General features: G+C 38.3%; 2 protein-coding genes across 9 annotated transcripts in view; one reads left to right on the plus strand and one right to left on the minus strand.

Annotated features, from left to right (window-relative positions):
- The window catches only part of GABRA4 (gamma-aminobutyric acid type A receptor subunit alpha4), a 68,837-nt gene extending 51,114 nt beyond the window's left edge, over nucleotides 1-17,723 (minus strand). The window contains exons 1-5 of the mRNA XM_015450326.4: nucleotides 17,499-17,723; nucleotides 16,972-17,090; nucleotides 3,151-3,218; nucleotides 1,280-1,500; nucleotides 961-1,043 (exon numbers count right to left, since the gene is read on the minus strand). Coding sequence (XP_015305812.3) covers nucleotides 961-1,043; nucleotides 1,280-1,500; nucleotides 3,151-3,218; nucleotides 16,972-17,090; nucleotides 17,499-17,584 — 577 coding nt within the window. The 5' untranslated portion in view covers nucleotides 17,585-17,723. The remainder of the gene's footprint in view (nucleotides 1-960; nucleotides 1,044-1,279; nucleotides 1,501-3,150; nucleotides 3,219-16,971; nucleotides 17,091-17,498) is intronic.
- An 83-nt stretch (nucleotides 17,724-17,806) lies between these two features.
- GABRB1 (gamma-aminobutyric acid type A receptor subunit beta1) overlaps nucleotides 17,807-19,906 on the plus strand; it is a 447,091-nt gene continuing 444,991 nt past the window's right edge. The window contains exons 1-2 of one of the 8 annotated variants that reach the window (XM_045392330.3): nucleotides 17,807-18,120; nucleotides 19,705-19,801. Coding sequence is in view for 1 of the 8 variants with exons in the window: in XM_045392327.3 (XP_045248262.1) it covers nucleotides 17,935-17,987 (53 nt within the window). In the remaining 7 variants the exon portion in view is untranslated. Of the gene's footprint in view, nucleotides 18,121-18,440; nucleotides 18,575-19,704; nucleotides 19,802-19,906 lie in introns of those variants that run through there. The other 7 variants (XM_065544972.2, XM_045392331.3, XM_045392328.3 and 4 more) reach the window with 7 other exon arrangements.

The raw sequence follows: 19,906 nt of genomic DNA on the forward strand, positions 1-19,906 counted from the left end.
ATCTCAGAGAAGGGACCTTAAGGGAAGGAATCTCATATTATTTTCTATCCATTCATCTCATCCTGTTGCCTTCATTTTCTACAAAATTTCCCAAACATATCTATTTCACAGTTTCTCCTCTAGTACCATCCTAGTCTAAGCCACTGCCATATTTGCTTGTACTAAAACAACAGCCTCCATTTCTCTGCTGCTTCCACTCCAGTCTCTCTACCACCCATTCTAAAAAAAGTAGAAGTGGAACTGTAAAATGTCAAAGAAAGCTGCATTGTTTCATCAAACCTTTGAAAGGCTTCCCATAGCTTTTAGATAGAATGCAAACTCCTTAATGTGGTATATAAGGCATTATATTATCTCAGACCACACCCCTACCATGCTTTTGCTATGCTTCAGTCACTGTTATACCAGCAGTGCTTGCTTCTGTCATTTCAAGCTATACGATGTCAGGAAGCTCTGAACCTTTTAAGGATTTCCTCCAAGTTGGCTATGAAGGACTCTGCTTACAATAGAATGTCTGTCTGTCTATCTATCTATCTATCTATCTATCTATCTATCTATCTATCTATCTATCTCTCTCTCTCTCTCTCTCTCCAAAGTGATATATATTATAATTAAATAAATTATATAGATATATATTTATCTATATAATTTGTACTTTCTGTGTAACACTACCAACACGTAGAGTTCAGAGGTCCCTAAATTTCACCACTGATCACCAGTCAATTGTGACTAAGAGTACTTAGATTATCTGTTAAATAGGTTTTTGTTTGTTGTGGGGAAAGGAGGTTGTTTTTATTTCTTTATTATAAAATAACAGTTAATGAAATCTCCATAAATAAAACCAGGCAGTTTTTGTTATGGACCATGACTTAAATGTTGGATTATGAAAAATAAAATACATATGTAAATATCAACTTGCATGAGGTAATCATAAATTCTAACAAAATTTTTATTATAACTTACAACTCCCGAATTTCAAAGGGCATGCATGACCATCCATGGGAAAATCCACCAATCTCATGGGACACTCCGCACTTATGGTGAGTCTATGATGAAAAATGCAATTACATAAAATCAACCCTTTTAAAAAAATAATTATGATTTTAGATTCTAAAATAGGAAGGAAGGGAGGGAAGGAGGAAGGAAGAAAGGAGGGAAGAAAAGGAAGGAAGGGAAGGAGGGAGGAAGGAAGGAAGGAAGGAAAGAAGGAAGGAAGGAAAGAAAGAAGGAAGGAAAGAAAAGAATAAAAAAGAAAGGGAAGAAGTAAAAAAAAAAAGATTACCTCATTGTGTATAAAATAGTACCATTTCTCATAATTCTAAAAAGCTTATTTGGAGCTGTCATATTATGTGAGACAGATTTCTTTCCATTCCTGAAGAAAGTATCAGGGGTCCATACTTTTGTTACCATCATATTGTTCAATCTCAAAATTTCAATGGGGCCATCATATTTTAGTCTTTTGTCAATCCATGTCTGTCTGAAGAACACATCCATTGTGTATTCCTAGGGCAATTATTTTGGAACATATTTAAGTCACAAATGACTACATATAAGTATGTGAAAATAATGCATTACATTCTGTCCTCCTTCATGCTCATAAAAAAGACCACTGCAAATAAAATTAATAGGAGCAGGAATGATCTTGAATCAATGGAGCAAAAAGATTCTCAGCAATTAGAGTAATTTTTATTCATCCTGATGCCTTCATCTTCTGCATTCATAAGATAAATAAATTACCACACATGCTCATTATCTAATAATACATTTGCTATAATTTAAGAAAACCACTAGTACCAGGTAGTTACAGTTGTGTTTTACTTTAGACCAGATAGCAAAAATCAGTTAATGTGTAAAAAGTATCATGCATAATTAATCATGTAATTTTAGGCATTTTAAAGACAAAGTAATATGTGTAAAAGATATTTTATTTTCACAAAGTTTATTAAAATTAGTCAAATAACTCAAGGGTTTCGAATTACTAGGAGCTTTAGATCAAGGAATAAACTAAAGTAAGTTTTTTGTCATGTAAACTAAGTATATTTAATATAAGATAGCACAACTGTATGAATGAATTCTTCCTGACCAGTGGTTGGTATTCTAAGCTCTTAAACATGAATGAGAAGGAGGGAGAAGGGCTGGGATGGGCAGCAAGCAATTAGATCAGCATGAAATACTAAATACAACGAAAACTACAAAATAGTGTACACAACTAGTTCATACTGAAACTAATTATCATCTCTAATTTTCTCCCCCTCAATAGTTTCCTAAAGAAAAAACAGCCTGGCGTGGTGGCTTATGCCTGTAATCCCAGCACTTTGGAAGACTGAGGCGAAAGGATCACCTGAGCTCAGAATTTCGAGACCAGCCTGACCAACATGGAGACACCCTGTCTCTACTAAAAAACGCAGAATTAGCTAGGCGTGGTGGCGCACACCTGCAATCCCAGCTACTCAGGAGGTTGAGGCAGGAGAATCACTTGAACCTAGGAGGTGGAGGTTACAGTGAGCAGAAACTGCGCCATTGTACTCCAGCCTGGGCAACAAGAGTGAAACTCCATCAGGAAGGAAGGAAAGAAGGAAGGAAGGAAGGAAGGAAGGAAGGAAGGAAGGAAGGAAGGAAGGAAGGAAGGAAGGAAGGAAGGGGAAGGAAGGAAGGAAGGGGAAAGAAAGAAAGAAAGAAGAAAGAAAGAAAGAAAGAAAAAGAAAGAAAGAAAGAAAGAAAGAAAGAAAGAAAGAAAGAAAGAAAGAAAGAAAGAAAGAAAGAAAGAAAGAAAGAAAGAAAGAAAAGAAAAGAAAAGAAAGAAAGAAGGAAAGAAGGAAAGAAAGGGAAAGAAAGGAAAAGAAAGAAAGAAGAAGAAAAGACAAAACAAAAACAAAAAAAGCTACACCCCAGGTTGTGCTATAGGAACCAGTAATAGGAAAGTTCTTCTCTTTGTTTAGTATGACCCTAAATCAACAAGCACTCAAATGTTACAGCTGAAATGCAAATTGAATGAGATTCAATGTCTTACTCTTTATACATTCTTAAGTTTAATTAGGGGTTCTTTGGGTTTCTGGCTTTGCGTGATTGACAACGAAATAAATATTAATTGCCCTCTTTTCTACATGTTTTCTTCAAGTCTCAAAAGGTAAATTAAACTTCGAAAATACCTACCATTTCAACATCAGAAACAGGTCCAAAGCTGGTGACATATATGTCAGTTTTCACTTCTGTAACAGGACCTAGCGGGTATGAAGTGAATAAGTGTGAAAAAATAATTACCAATTTTACAGGCTTGGATGGTTAATTACAGAGTAAATACAGATATGATATATCATGTTTCTACAAGCATCTTAAATTTTCAGTGAGATAATGAATCTCTACAAAAAAATGTAGACCAAAGCACAACAAAACCAGAAAGCAGTGTTTACTTACAAGCAAAAAGAAACCCTAATTACTTACCAGGAATCTTTCTTAAATATACATCACCCCTGGACACTGTTACAACAGGCAATGCAGAGACACAAAAGTTTTTAACCTTTGTGATATTTTATAGTCCACCATCTGATTGGCTTCTATAAAGAAGTGAGCTGTTAAAAAGGAGAAGTGTGGCCACAGGAGCAAAGAAGAGAAAAACCATAACAGCTGTAAGGACTGTATCCTTGGAGAGTTGAGGATACCAGTAAATAATTTTAAAAATGATTCATGTCACCTTTATCAAAAGGCACACCATCCACTACTGATTGGAATCAAAGACAAACTTTTTTATAAGTAACAGCTACTTATGCTCTGCCACCTACTAACTGTACAACCTTGTGCAAGTTATTTAACTCCTCAATAGTAGCAACCACAACCATCAGGCAAGATTTTGATAGCGATAAAATGAAATTGCTGAAATAAAATGCTCAGCAAAGCGACTATCTCATGAAAGTACTCATTCCATGTGAGGTTCCCTTTGCTTCTGACAATGGCCCCTATTGAGACTCTTTCCTGTATCTAAATAAGACTAGCTCATGAAGCACATAGGTGTTTTGGCAGAAGAGAAATGTGGGAGCATAATGACAATATGGCTAACATAGATTTTAGACTCGGGAACACAATCTGGGTTTAGCACAATCTGAGTTTAGCATGAAACTTAAAATCAGAAAGTTTGGAGTTCACATTTGGTTCTAACATCTTCTAGTAATATCATCTTCAAGTCATATATCTCCATAGGTAAAGATATTAATGAGTACTAATTGCAATAATACTTGTAAGTCATTTTCCCAGTCTCTAGAATAGAATGTGCTCAATAATGACAATAGTCATTATTATGTAGAAAATAGCATTTTAATACAAACAAAAGTATAAAAATTGTTGCCACTTGAACATAACTTCCTTAAACAACGGTTTATAATACTGTATAGCCAGAGGATAGATATTCCATAGGAAGAATGATATCTGCTATAAAGATGAAATAATTTCTCACTTGGATTCTTGCTTGGGAAATGGGATTCATGCCAAAAAAAAAAAAAAGGCAAAGAGAAATTGGTATTACTTAATGCCCTAGTTCTAAAGTTATCCTCATAAAAATGAATCTGAATATTTCTTCTTCTAAAGAATGAAGATTGATCCACACAAAGAAAGGTAGCTCGAGGGAGAATGAGAAAATTCCTTATTGAATAAATATCCTAAGAAAAATAAAGCCTTAGGCAGTATAGTAAGAGAAAAAGTCTGGATCAGGCTTATCTATCATGAGATTTAATTTTTTCAAGACTACATTTATGGAAAGCAGAAAAGTTAATTAGACTTTCATTTGAATGAAAATTGGAGAAAACAACAGCAAAACATGATAGTAATAAGCTCATTAATGTCAAATTGTTGCAGGAATAGTTAGGTAGTCCAGGAAGCAGGTAATATGTGCTGAACCCTAGAAGATAGCAATTTCACTCAAATAGGTTCAACAGTGAAACAAATCACGATGTTAGTTTCTTAAGGACAATTGTCAGAGTATTAAAAAGCAGAAACACTATGTCATCGCAAGTCAGGGCAAGTGGTGATAAGTTACTCGAATAATTAAGGTTGGTTATGTCCTGGCAACTAGACTATTTGACAAGATTCTTGAGAAATCAAAAGTTACTTTGATGATCGGTTTAGGGAAGTGGTTCTGATATATCTGTTAAAATACAGATTATTGAACTCCACACCTCGATATGCTGATTTAGTACTAGCCATAAGGTGTGGCCTCACAATTTGCATTTCTAACAAGTTCCTAGCTGAGGCTGTTCACTTCACTCTATTTTACAGTGTTCATCTGTTTTCTAGGATAGTATTTACAACACCGTGTGCTATAAAATATTAATATCATAGGTATTTCAGGGGAGCGAGGAGTCTAGGAGAGAAAAGAATTAGGCCAATGATATTTTTCCTTATACATTTATTTTAAAGTGTGTGGGTGTATGCTAATTCTTGTAGTTCTATAGTTACAATGATTCCATGATAAGAATGAACATTTTCCAATTCTTGCATAACACGCTACTTTCTCAATGATTCTTGAATAATGTTTTGTGTTCAAAATTATAACCTTAGTATTTGTGACATTCATGATTCAGTATTTGCCTTATATGTTCCTATGGATCTTTGAGACCGAGTGAGATCCTAAAAACATTTGATTGGTAAAGGGATTTCCTTCAGACATTCATTCAATAAACGTTTATTGAATGAGTGCCAGTTGTGTGTTGGGTTCCGTGCTAGGCTCTGATGCTACATTGGTAAACAAGACTCAGGAATTCCCTGCCTCAAAGAGCTAACATGCCATTGGGGCAGTCAGAGTATGAATACAGTACTAAAATGATAAACTAAATGACAGAATGCTATCATTTCTAAGAGGAAAAATACAGGATGGTAAGAGAGTGGGAGACTGGGAAGGCCATTCCTGATTTGCAGTCACAGCTGCTTCTTCAAAGCAGTGACTTTTAAACTCAAACTTGGAGAATGAGCATGAGCCATTGCAAGAGCTCGGGAAGCTGGATTCCAGGCAGAGAGAACTGCAAGAGGACAAGATCAAAGACAGGAAAAGGGCTGAGTGTATTCAGGGACTAGAAAGGGGGCCAGTGGGGCTGAAGCAAAGCAAGGGAGGGACAGAATGATGAGAAATAAAAGTCACAAAGATAGAATGAAAACCAGGGTACAGTGGATAGAACACCTACCCACGAACTCGTATTCTAAAAAGCAGCATGTTTTAAGCAACACACTTATAATATATGCTATGGTGACTGTAGTTAAAACTACATGGAAAATAAGTTGTAAATATATCAGTAAAAGATGGGGAGCTACATAGAGTATTGTTATGAACTAAATTGTATTCCCTCCAAATTCCTATGATGAAGTCTTAATTCTTGGTACCTCAGAATGTGACCATATTTGGAAATACACTTTTTAAAGAGACACTAACGTTAAAATGAGGTTACTAGGGTAGGCCCTAATCCAATATGACTGTGACCATATCAGAAGTGTAGATTAGGACACACATACACACACACACACACACACACAGCAGAGACAATGTGAACATGGACAGAAGATGGCCATATATAAGCCAAGGAGAGAGGACTTAGAAGAAATCAATTTTGCCTGCACTTTGTTATCTCCAGAACTGTGAAAAATTAATTTCCTATTGTTTAAGCCACCCAGTCTGTGGTACTTTGTTATGGCAGCCTTAGAGAACACAAAGGTTAATAGTTTTTCCTATGTTTTTTCTTGGAGCTTTCTTCTTCTGATAATTCAGTCTGTCTCTGTCTTTACTTGCAGGTTGTGGTAAGAAGTTTGATTTGTATCCCATAATCACTGGGAGCCCACTGAGGGTTTGAAGTAAGGGAGTTTATATGATTAGATTATATATTTTACAAAATTATTCTGACAATGGTATTGACAATACATTACAGGGAAGCAAAAGTAGAAGAAGGGCTCTTCTAAGAGGCTGCTATATTGGTCAAGTTGAGAGTTGGTGATAACAGCTTGGACTAGGGATGTGGCAGTGGGGTTGAAGACTGGACAGATTGAGGGGCAGGTGTGCTCACAGGGTGTGGGTATTTTCCAAAGAACAATAAGCAAAGTTACAATAATTACTATTTATTAAAGATCAATTATTTGTCAGGTAGGTTATTAGGTTCTTCCCATATACTATTTCATGTAATCTTCATGACACCCTCCAAAGGCGCTATCCTCATGAGAATGTTATGGATCTGGAAACGGAGTTCACAGAGACTAAATAATGTATGACAGAGCCAGAATTCTAATCCCCTTATATTGATCTCCAAAGCATGTGCTAGCTTTACTATACTATATAACATCACCAATAATAAATCATTAACTACTTAAGCAAATGTGGAATTTCATATCTAGAATATAACATGCTATACCTACATTTCCTGCTTTGTTCGTTAGTTTCTAAAGTATTTTCTCACAGTGCTTTTCACGTCTTTACTATTATTCCTATTACTGCATACTGCCTGGGTCTTTCTATCTGTAACAGCAAAGGCAAAATCTTAATCGTTTTTGAAGTCCCAAACTAGCACAACGCCTTGCACATATTAGGCATTGAATAACTGTGCTTCATCATGCTCCTAATATCATCCCAGCAGTGATTTAAAAACCCATCAAAAGAAAAAATTAACAGAATTACTTTCCACAGCAATTAAACTAAAAATATTTCCCATTTTTAGAAACTGTGTCTTATTTGTATTTGTATCCTCTGGCAGGACCAATCACAGGTTTTAAATGTAATAGGCCGCTGATAAATCAGTTGTCAATGAATAATGGTCACTATGTAATTAAGAATAACTCTTAGAGACACCTCCTCTAATACGACAGTTTAGGATGTTCAAATCAACCTTACTGAGAGTATAATTACATGGAAACCAGATAATTTTGATCTTGGAAGGATTTCTTCCCATAATTTGGTGTGCATTTGTACAACATTAAAGACATCTTTTAGTTTACAATTCTACTTTGTTGGTAGTAGGGATACATTTTTTAATACCGAAAATATGGTTGACAGTCTGTAAGGCAAACAAAATGATTCAACAGTTTTTGGGAAAGAAAGAGCCAAGACCAGCAAGATCAAATTCAGGGAAATATTCCCATCTAATTAATGAGTCTAACTTGCTGGGAAAGAGGGAAGGCAATTAACAATGAATCAGATAATTTCCCAATTTACTTAATTTTAGCAGTACAGATATGGTTAAAGGGTGGAATCATTTTTGAAATTTCATCTCCAATAATGATGTCTTATTTGTTGCTACATCATGAGAAAGCCTAGGGTGTTTTGCTGATCTTGAAACTAGTCCATCCTTATTTTCCATATTGCCTTCCCAGCCATGCACTTGAGGAAACATTTCTAATTATCCAGCCACCTACATCACACATCCACCATCACCTTACAAAATACTAGTGATATATCTCCAAAAATGAAGACACTTGAAGCGATACAACAAGGAATCCTAAATGAAATACATAAAGAAATCTCTTCGCTTATCATTTACAAAATATACATATACGAGCCTTCCTGAATACTAAACAAAGACGAGAGATATCCATTGATATCACTGAGAAAGCAGAAAACACTATAAAGTTCTAGAAGTTTCTTTCACTTTAGAAGACATTAAAGATTAGTGCCTCCCATGTCATATAATCCATCAATCCTGGTCTACTTTGTAAATAATTACAACCATCAAATAAATAAAAAATGTATGAACAACAACAAAAATAAAATATGGGCGAACAATAAAAACAAGTAATTCACAGAAAGAAAATTATCATAGCCAATAAAGATTGGAAAAGATATTCAACCACATTAGAACATAGTGAGAATCAGAAAAATTCAAATCATTTCACAATAAAATGCCATTTTAAGAAATACCATTTCAAGATATATATATCTTGTGTTAAAGAGGGTATCTGGATCCTGAATGTCATGTTCATTGTAAACTGTAAATGGGAGTTGATTTTGTAAACTCATCATGAAAAATAGTTTGGCATTATCTTGTCAACTCCCACTTACACTAAGATCCAGAAAATCCATTCCTTGATATATATGCAAAAGAAACTCTTGCACATTTACAGCAGGAAATTTGGGCCAGGATATTCACAGCACCACAATCTTGGAAACAAGCAAAAAGCCTACTGCCAACAGAGCAGATGAATAAGCTGGTTTCTATGCAATGGGAATATCACACAGCAGTCAAAATGAATGATCTATTGCAATATGCAACAATAAGAATGATTTTTAGCAATATATAATTAAGTTAAAAGCATCAAAAGATTATATATAGCAAGTTCAAAACAATTAAATGTTTAAAATAAACTTTTAAAATAAAGAAGTCAACCTAAAATGACATTCAAAGGAAAACTAAGAATTTTAAAAGGACTTAAAATCATGGTTACTTTGGACGAGGAAGATAGGATGGAGGAGACCACAGAGCAGAATAAAACTTGTCCAAGTCCTACACTTTGTGCTGGTTGGTGGTTTAACTGGTATGTTTATTATATTTTAATAAATGATTGAATAGATGAAAGGATGTATAAAAAGAAGGTTATGTATCGGCCAATAATGAAAGTGTGTCACATACCAAGAACTATTAATCTAGGTTTCAATTCTGTGTACCTGTGGCTTATAGAATAAATATGTAAGAAAGGCGTAGACTATAAGGCAGTGATGTTTAATGATATATACAAATGCAATCAGATGTATTTTCTCATCTAAAAGAAGTCTAACAACTCAGTGAAGTATTACCCAAATATCACCAATTTTCTAATATCCTGTAATCTAGATTTTAGAGTGTATATTTCAGGAAATACCGAATGCAATGCATACATCCTAACCCTAAAGAAAATGTAAATATAAAATAGCACCGGTATGTTGTATATCTTTTTTTTTTTTTTAACCAAGAGCTTAAGAAAGTAAAGTTGTGCTCTGAATTCAAACTTCTCTTGTTTTCTCAAAGACATATTTCTTTTAGCTATGCCTTCCCTCCAATCTAATGCTAAATATTCTCTACTAGATTATTCCCAATAGAAGAAAAAAAAAAAGAAAGAAAGGAAGAAAAACATGTTATGGTATAACCTTGAAAAACAAAAGGCAAACTTTTCTCTTTCTCTTCTCTATTATATTTGAACTTCTGAAAAAAAAACCAAACTATCAACAGTACCTCTGATTTTTCTTATTCACGTCATCATCTATCTCAATAATTTGTTTTTCATGCCTAGGGTCCACTTCCTTTTGTCAGTACCATGAGTTTTTCCTTATGTACAGCATTGTTCCTGCCAACTTTAAAAGTATTTTTTCTTTCTCCCATTTTTCTACCTCCTTCCTTCTACCATCCCAATTTCTCTACTTCCCTGTACAAATGCCCAGAAAAATCTTATTCCATTCTCTCTTGAATGCACTCAATCAGACTTTCACACCTATCACAACACCAAAACGGCTCCACCAAAATGGCTCCACCAAAACAGTCAAAATCAGTGAAGATGTACACATTGCTAAATCCAGTGGTCAATTTTAAGTTCTCATCTTTCTTTATCTGTCAGGAACATTTGACTAAATTAATCCGTCCTCCTTTCTTTATTTTTTCTTTATTTTTTCCCCCTTACATTTTACTTTAATTTTATACACACTCCCTTGGTTTTCCTGGTACTTCACAAGCCACTCCTTTTAAGTCTTCTTGGGACAAAGGTTCCTCCTCTCCTCTCTGGAGCCACCTCCTAACATTGGAGACATCAAAACTCAATATTTGTACATCTTCGCTATCAAACTTAATCCCCTGTAATCGTTTTAGACTTCTGGCTTTAAATATCATGTATATTGACATACTCATGATCCCTGAATTTCAGGTTCATCTCCACCTGATATGTAATAAACATCTCAAAGGTACCATACCTGCACACAAATTGCTCATCTATGCCCCTGGTCTACTTCTGGCACAGTCTTGACAACTCCATTTTTCTAGGTGTCCAAATCAAAAACTTTGGAATCGGCTTTGACACCTCCCTTTCTCTCACATCCCACGTTCTAGCTGTCGTCAGTTGACTTTAATTTCAAAATATCCAGAAGCCAACCATTTCTTGTAAATTTACAAACTTCTCTGCAACCAGCTTGGTCAAAGTATCCCTCGTTTCTCCTCTGGTTTATTATGGAAAACCTTGCTGCATCTGCCCTTGCCTCTGACTGCCTGTTCTCAACATAAGGAGAGCCTTTTAAAATTAGTTCAGGCCTTGTCCCTGCTAAAATCTTTCCAGTCACTTTTGATCTGACTCAGAGTAAAAGCACAGTCCTAATCAGCCTGCAAAGCTGTACACAACCTTGTCCTCTTATCACACTGATCCCCTCTTATGCCTCAGCCCTGCTAAACTTCAGTATAGGGACCCTGACTTCCCTGCTTAACATGTTTGCACTTAGAATTCCTTCTCATTCATTAGAAACCCCCAAATGTGGTTTATGCTTTTATTTAAGTACGACCAGTGTTCAAATAGCACCTTCTTAGTAGAAACTCCACTAATTATTCTACTGAAAATTGCAACCCCCTTCCCTGCTTTACATTACTCTATAGCTGTTAACCAACATCTGGCACACACACTGTATTTTACTTATTTCTGTTGCTTATTTTCTGTCTCTTCCACAGTGTGAACTTAAGAGGGCAGGAAATCGTGCAGTTCTCCCCAACTTCAAATAACATCAACCTTGCCCAATTTCTCAAAATAGAAATGGAAAAGTCATTTTTTACTTCTCTCTCTTTTTTTAACATCCAGATCAAGTCAATCGCCAATTCTTTGTTGAATTAAACCTCCAAAAAACTCACTTTAATCAACTTACATATATCCATCTTTACTACCTCTACCACCTTTTTCCAAGCAACTGGAAACTTAAGAGAACTAAAGCTAAAGTAACAAAAGCTTCATTGGTCTCCCTGCTTCCAAGTTCCCCCACTTCCTTTTCTAAGTCTTCCTTTATGCAGACAAGATGGAGCATTTTTCACTCTAAGTCAAGCCATGTCATTCCCTCCATTTAGAAAACTCCAATTGCTTCCAGGTTCACTAAGATAATAATTTATGCTCTTTTACAGGGTCCCCAGAGACCCTACGAGACTTGGCCTCTGTTTACCATCTCAGCCAAACCTCATGAGATTCTTCTTCTTGCATTCTGGCTACAGGCATGTTGGACTCTTCTTACAGTCTACATCACACTAACCTATTATCTACCTTCAGACTTTGCACTTAATTGTTTTGTTCCCTCGGAGAATTACTTTTCTTTTACTCTATTCATGCCTGACACCTTTAGGTTTTAGCTTAAAAGACTTCCAGGAACACCAAATCTGAAATAGATCCCTCACCCATTTTTTCCCCTTTTAGCATGCTATTAGATTATCCCATAGCATTTTCATTTAATTATTTTATTATTTCTTTGTTATTTTCATCTCTCTATAATTCTTAGCTGTAAAGTCTGTGAGGGCTCATATCAGATCAGAATGATATCTTCACAACCTTACATTGTTCCTGACATATAGTGGTCTCTCAATACAGATTGGTTTCACAAATGAATGAATGAAAGAATGAGACAAATTGGAAGAGAATGAAGCTTTATGTTGCCAAGAAGTGCTCTTTTTGCCTATGTATTTTTAAAAGCATTTCTCTATTGACATTTAATTAATAAGACTAGCACAAGACACATTAACTTTTAAATGGAGATACATAGATTATTTGAAAACATTGCGAATACAATTTGATTTTTGTGGGGAAAGCATCCCAACTTAACCCAAATGCATACAATTTTCTGTGTTTTCTTTGCTATTTGAAAAGTTATTAAAGCTTTAGAATAAAAGTTCTTATCTCACTTCTTCAGAGCAAATGTAATTTAGTTTATTTTAAGGTCCTACTTAGTAGCAAGAAGGCATGTTCAGGAAATTTGACTCTTGATAAACAGGGCAATGCAAGAATGCCTCAGAAGTGGATATAGGACCAGCTGCCCGACTAAGGTTTTAAAGATGAGGGTGTGTGTTGTGACTTTACCAAGAAGTAGCTATAGAATTGGTGGGCAATTCATTACAAATTTTCTCAGCCTGTTTTCTAACAGAGGGATGATGCCTGTCTTACTTATCCCTTTGTGTTGTTGTAATAATCTTAGTAAATAATGTGAAGTCCACTAATGTGAAGTCCTACTATGTTAGTGAATAACCTTACAAAAATGACTCAAATGCTTCATTCCCATTTCAGAGAGGTTGCGGAAGATGATTCAAAGGCAATGATCTGTATTTGAAACATTTGTTATTCTGGATCATGTGCCTCAAAATACTGAGCTGTGTGAAAGGCTGTGCAACCCTTCGATAAACAGAAAATGAGTAATGGCAGGTTTCCTAAACCATTTCCTGGTAGTCAGTAAATACCTTAGCTATGCATTTTTAAGAAAGCATATAACAGTGTTGAAAGTGAACAAGAGCTAGGGGATTATTTTCTGACTTCTTTGTGGAAGGTTTCACTTGTGTGCTATATCCACACAGGTGAAAGCTACTTCAGGATGATAGCAACTGATTTGTCAGAGTTTGAGAGAACTACATCCTCTCGGAAGTACGAAATCAGCTTCTCTCACCATGACTCCTTCCCTCTCTTCTCGCCTTTTCCCCTTTTCTTCTCCAATGGGAGAATGTAGGAGACAAGGGAGAGGAGATCCTGGAGGGATGTAAAAAAAGGAAACCATTTCAGTTCCTTTTATTTCCCTATCACAAGCTGTGCTGCTGAGTTAAAAATATGTAATTTAGTTTCCAAATCTATTTCAACCCCTGCCTGGCCTACTGAGCAATCACAAACCATCCAATTTCAATTCAAATCTTTGCTTTTAGCTTTGTTTGAAATGGAACACAGCAAAGTTGTATAAACAGATATAAAGTAAATGCCCCACAAAGAGCAGAAGCAGGATTATAGGAACCAGGAAGTAAATCCATATTTATAGCCTACTAGTCAAAATCTGGATTGTTTTCATTTTATTTTTAAAATACCAAATTTTCCACAGAGTATCCAATGTCATAGAAGGGATCTGACTTGTGGTATCTAAGAGTCTGTGCTAAAGTTTCTCATTGTTTTCCGTGGTACACATTTACAACTTCATGTAAACAGAAAACACATTTTCTGCAGGTGAGAATCACTATTCCTCTGTCACATTTGGAATACTACACATTTACAGAGAATGACCCACTTCTAAAAAGTGAATCACATTTACCACAAACATTTATCAGCAAAGCCAAGAAACAAATAAACAAACAAACAAACAAAACCCATGTTATGCTATTTAGTAAATGTTTAAATGGTTTACCAATTAGTAATGCTGGAAGTAATGTTAATTCAACCCCTTCTCATAAAACTACAAAAATGTTTTCAGGTGGGTAATGCAGAACTTTTGGCAGTGACAAATTACATGACTAATAATGTCCTTGAGACATTTAGTAGAATTACAATTAACCAAAACCCAGTAATGGCTCACATATATTGTTTTCACTTATGTTATTGTCAATATAATGGTATGGGAGAGAGCAGATGGTAAGAAGGATCCATCTACAATGGATCCCTTCTTCCTTTTGAATTATAGCTTGCATTATAGCCAGCTGGGCAGGTATTATTTCAATTTTCAACATTTATAATCAAACAGTATAGTTTCAGTTCTAACTTTTCACTTTGATTTATGTTCTGGCATATCAATTTTCTGAGCGAATATGTAAACTACATAGGACTGGATACTTTTCTTATTTTTTTTCTTCACTTGAAATGTCAAGTTTAAAATGTTTATGGGCAGATAAATCCTCTTTTATTGATATAATATGGCCTTAAATGGTATCACATCATCTGAACCATGCTCCACAACACTATTTTTGATCTAAAATGGTAATTTCCCAGTCACTTATGGAAGATCATGCATTGACAAATGATTCACCCCTTTTCAGATTTGCATGAAGGCGAATGCAGTGCAGGCAGCCTATCCCTGGAGAGGCAATGTGAAAAGAAGCAGGAGAAACTTTCATTCTTCTCATCTATTCTTATCACTGTCAACATACAAATGCTGGCCCAGCGTGGCTCATGCCTGTAATCCCAGCACTTTGGGAGACTGAGGAGGCTGGATCACTTGAGGTCAGGAGTTCAAGACCAGCCTGGCCAACATGGTGAAGCCCCATCCCTACCAAAAAGTATATTTTAAAAAATTAGCCGGGTGTGGTGGCTCGCACCTGTAATCCCAGCTACTCGGGGGGCTGAGTCAGGAGAATCGCTTGAACCTGGGAGCCAGAGGTTGCAGTGAGCCAAGATCAAGCCGTTGTACTCCAGCCTGGGTAACAGAGTGAGACTCTATCTCAAAGAAAGAAAAGAAATATACAAATGCTGAATCAATACCCTCAATGGGTTCCCATAACCTTCTCATAAAATCCAAGAAATAATGGTTTGGAATTCAGAAGACCTGATCTCATCCTATCATTGACGTACTACGTGCCCTTGTATACATCACTTTCCCTTTTTAGACCTTAGTGTCCCCATCTGTTAAATGAGACTAGACACCAAAGAAACACCCAACTCTACTCTATCCAACTTTATTTTCTCTCCACCAACTCTTTCTAGCCTCAGGCCATACTCCTACTCCACATCACAGGCTGTCCTGCTCCCCATTCTTACCTTCTCCATTCTCCCAACATCTCATCTCCTACACACCCTCAATAGGAGGTATAAAGTTGCTCCATGCTTCTAATATTAGATGATACTCATCACACAGTATCTGATACCATCCCCATGTGCACGGCTTTGTTTTTTAAATATACAGCCTGCTCTGGGTTTGCATCCTTCTCCTCCCACTTGTAACTTGGACTAGTTACTTAACTTTCTAAGCCTCAATTTCCTTATCTGTAAAGTGGGGATAGTAATGGCTTTCAAAGGGTTGTTGTGAGGGTTAAACAGAGTAGTAATGCCTACAAAATGCCTGGCATATGTGAACATTTAATTAAATAAATACAATATTACTAGTTGTTATTATTGTTACCACTTGAATGTAAGCTCCTTTAAGACAGAATCTCTCCCCTGTTCAACTCAGTTGCTGAAGGGTAATTAACGCAGTGTACTGTAAAGAACAGGGACTTTGAGATCAAAGGACCTGGGCCAAACCTATGAATGGTACCCTAGCAAGTCATTTGTCCTCGTTGAACTGGACTGAGAAGCTGTTTGAGGTTAAGAATTGTATCTTAATATTTCTGTGGACCTAGTACCTAGCACAAAGCTTGCCACATAGGTTTTCATTATATATGCAAAGGAAATATGAATATGAAAAAGAGCAACAGTGCTGTTAATGGATGCACCTCTATTAAGTCCTTTATACCTATTTTGTTGAAGAAAGCAAGCTGAAACATCTCTAACTTTAAAGTCTTAGGAGGAAAGCAAATGACACATCACCGAAAAAGAAAGGGAGAAAAAAGCATCCTGCTGTACAAGAGAAAAGGAAACGAATGGGTTCTCTAGCAGAGCAGGCAGCTTCATGCCCCAGATTTATGTCCTAGGTAGAACACTGGCCAAGGTTTTGGCATAGGCATGGACACGTGGGAGGACGAGGGACTTCAGTTCAGCTGCCTCAAGTGCAACCTGCTCTGAGCTAAGTGGCCAGGTTCAGGGAAACTATTCTCAGCGAAGAGCGGCCAGGCAGCTGAGCCCAGAGTTCCCATTTTTGACTCTTCCTCTCCAACCTCCCCCAACCAGCAGTCAGGTCCCGGGAGGTAATTAGTGTGGGGGAGAGGCAAAGCTTCTGAGGGGGCAGGGAGATGGGAAAGTACGGGTGGAGGCGGTCTTCTTGTCATAGGTCTCACCAAGAGAGGAGAGATAGAAAGAGAGAGAGATTTATTTTTGCACGTGAGCCATACCTAATGATATTCCCACAGACAGACAGACAGGAAGACCAAGAGAGGGACAGACAGGACACACTTGCGCGTTTGAAATCGTTCATACCCCCAAATCCAGGACGCAGCCTGTTGTCATAACCATCGAGCAAACTGTCCAGGATGCGGGTGAAATTTTCTGTGCACAATTTCTCCTCCTTTTGGTTCTGTCCTGGGGATTCGTTTAAACTGCAAGCGAAAAAAAAAAAAAAAAAAAAATGGGGGCGGAGGAGATTATTTTAAGCATCCATCAGAGAACAGGTGCAAACAGGTTTGTTTTCTAGGGAAAGAGTCGCTTGCCCCAAGCTAAAGGAGACGAGCCTGGGGGTTGGGATGCAGAAGACAGAAATGGTCAGGAAAAGCGCGCCCCGCCACAAGACCCCCAGTGCCCACATGCCTCTTGCATCCTGCGCCCTTCGTGCTCTCCGCATCTATGCGGTCACAGAAAAGCCTGGCTTCGGCCCCTCCTCTTACAGCTGAAATGTACACCCAGGGAGACCTAGTACACCCAGGGAGGAGCGAGTGGCCAAAGGGGTCCGGGAGCTGGTCATTTCTCCACTTTCCCTTGCCCACCTCCCCGCACCCCAGAGAACTCACCAAACCGCCAGGCACAGGAAGCGCAGGAGGGCGAAACTGACCCCGGCGGACAGAGCGATCGCGGGTACCTTCTTGGCAGAAACCATCTTTGCAACATGCCATACTTCAAGCCTGTTCACGTTTCCAGGCTCTTCAGATGCCCTGAGCAGGGTGCGAGGAGAGGGCAGAGAGGCTCCCGCGGCGTGCGCACACTCGCGCTCACACTCGCCCGCGCTCAGCCAGCCCGAGCCGCGGTGGGCGTGTGTGTGCACGGGGCCAGGGGAGGCGGAACCTGCCTTCCTCGCCCCCTCCTTTCTCGCTCAGCGCTCAATGTGTATGTAGAGCTATGTATACCGCTCCACACCCTTTCGTGCCCGCGCGCTGAAGGTTCTGGGGTTAGCATCCGCGCGCTTGCGCTGCTAGACTCGCCAAGTTTGTTCCGACCGTAACTCCGCGGATGAGGACCCGGGTCTCTCGCCCCTCCTCCGGCTCCTCAGCCCCCGACCCCAGGTGGGCTTCCCGCCCACAGCAGTGCTCGGCCTCCTCCCTCCTGGGCCCCTCCCTTCCGCTGGGATTTGGATCTAACCAATGAAGCTCCTCTCTCGTCAGGTTGTGCGAGGACCTGTTTGTACCCAGAGTCAAGGTTGGAGGTGGAGAAAGGGCGGGTGATGGGGACTGCTGGGCGTGGGGTGGTAGCGGTGGTGAGGAGAGGGGATCAAGTCCGGGCTCAAAAGACCTTTGAGACCCTCCCCTTCAGGTGTTATGGGGGGCGGTAGGGAGGGCAATGAAAGCGAAAAGATTCTTCCTGCTAACAGGGGTTACAACTCACCTGGCGGACTCTCGCCAAACTGTTGAGAAGTGGACTCGAGCCGCACTCTAGTCCCAGTATTTGCTAAGCTATTGCTTTAAAGACACCCCATTTCTTTACCCGCCTCCACCAGACACGCGCACACCCTCCTCTTTGCTGCTCCATCCTTTTCTGGAGAGGAGGGGAGAAGTGGAGACAAGCCACCTCTGGTCAAAATCACTTTCACTTCTTGCGACACTCTTCTTTTTCAGAATGGAGTTGACTTACTTCCAGAGGTTGACCGCTTTAGGTAGGGGGCAAGGATGGCTGGAGAGAGAAAGGCGGGGAACAAGAGAAAATGTGTGTGTGTGTGTGTGTGTGTGTGTGTGTGTGTGTGTGTGTGTGTGTGACAGAGAGAGAGAGAGAGAGAGAAGGTTGGGTATGGAGAGAAAGGATACATAAACTAAAATGGAGGGGGACAAATCTTAGTTCCCTTGTGACATGAAAGGGAACACTAAGCTCTATATCTTTAGTGTTTTACTGAGCAAAGATAAGCATTCCCAGTAGATCTTTGGAAAACATTAATTATTGGCTTCAAGGGGGAAAAGCGTCTTTCAAATTAGTAATGATGCATGTGGAAATTTTCATATGATAGATCAATGAGCTAAGTAATTCCCATCTCCTGGAACCAAACACCAATTAGGTTCTAGTCGGAACTCTGATGATTTGTTCAAATTGGGATGACTAGTGGACGGGTATGAAGAGGGATCGCATTGTATTAGACAGGGGTTTTGGTTTTTTGTGTGTTTTAAACGTCTGGATTCAAGTTTTCTTTCTAAGGGAAAGGCAAAATTGCCCATCGTGCGCAGTACCTACCTTCTCTGCATTCTGTACTGCTGTCTCCATGGAATTTGTTAACTTCATCCTAATTCCATCTCTGTCACTCTTTTCTCATAGACTGTGGTTTCTCTGAGGGCCTGGGCTAAGTAATTTTCACTCATCTGTGTTTATTTTACCTGTTGTTACAGTGCATGGCACATAGAATGTCGATAAATATTTATTGAATGAACAATTAAACAAAGCAATGAATTGCTTGTTCCCAGATCCATCTCATAAATTTGGATGACATTCAAGCTCCCTCTTTTGGGAAAAATAATTGAAGTACTAGTGTATCCTCCATATCCTTTCATATGCCATGAAAGCATTGGTCACCACAGATTCTCCACATATTATATTATTTCTCTAATCTTAAAACTTTCCTACCTTTTTAAAAAGAGAGTTTAGCTCTGTTGCCCAGGTTGGAGAGCAGTGGTACCATCATAGCTGACTACAGCCTCTAGCTCTTGGGTTCAAGCAATCCTTCTACCTCAGCCTTCTAAGTAGTTGGAACTACAGGTATATGTCACCATGCCCGGTTAATATATTTTTATATTTTTGTAGACATGTGGGGGCTCTGTGATGTCACCAGACTGTGCTCAAACTCCTGGCCTCAAGCGATCTTCCTGCCTCTGTCTCCCAAAGTGCTGTGATGACAGATGTAAGCCACTACCTTACATTTGCAAGCCTATTCCTATACTTTCTGAAACCTAAATTGGTATTTTTCTACCACTCTGCCTTGTAATTTTCATTTTTAAAATACATA

Source organism: Macaca fascicularis, chromosome 5 (assembly GCF_037993035.2).
Source record: "Macaca fascicularis isolate 582-1 chromosome 5, T2T-MFA8v1.1".
Taxonomy (NCBI): Eukaryota; Metazoa; Chordata; class Mammalia; order Primates; family Cercopithecidae; genus Macaca; species Macaca fascicularis.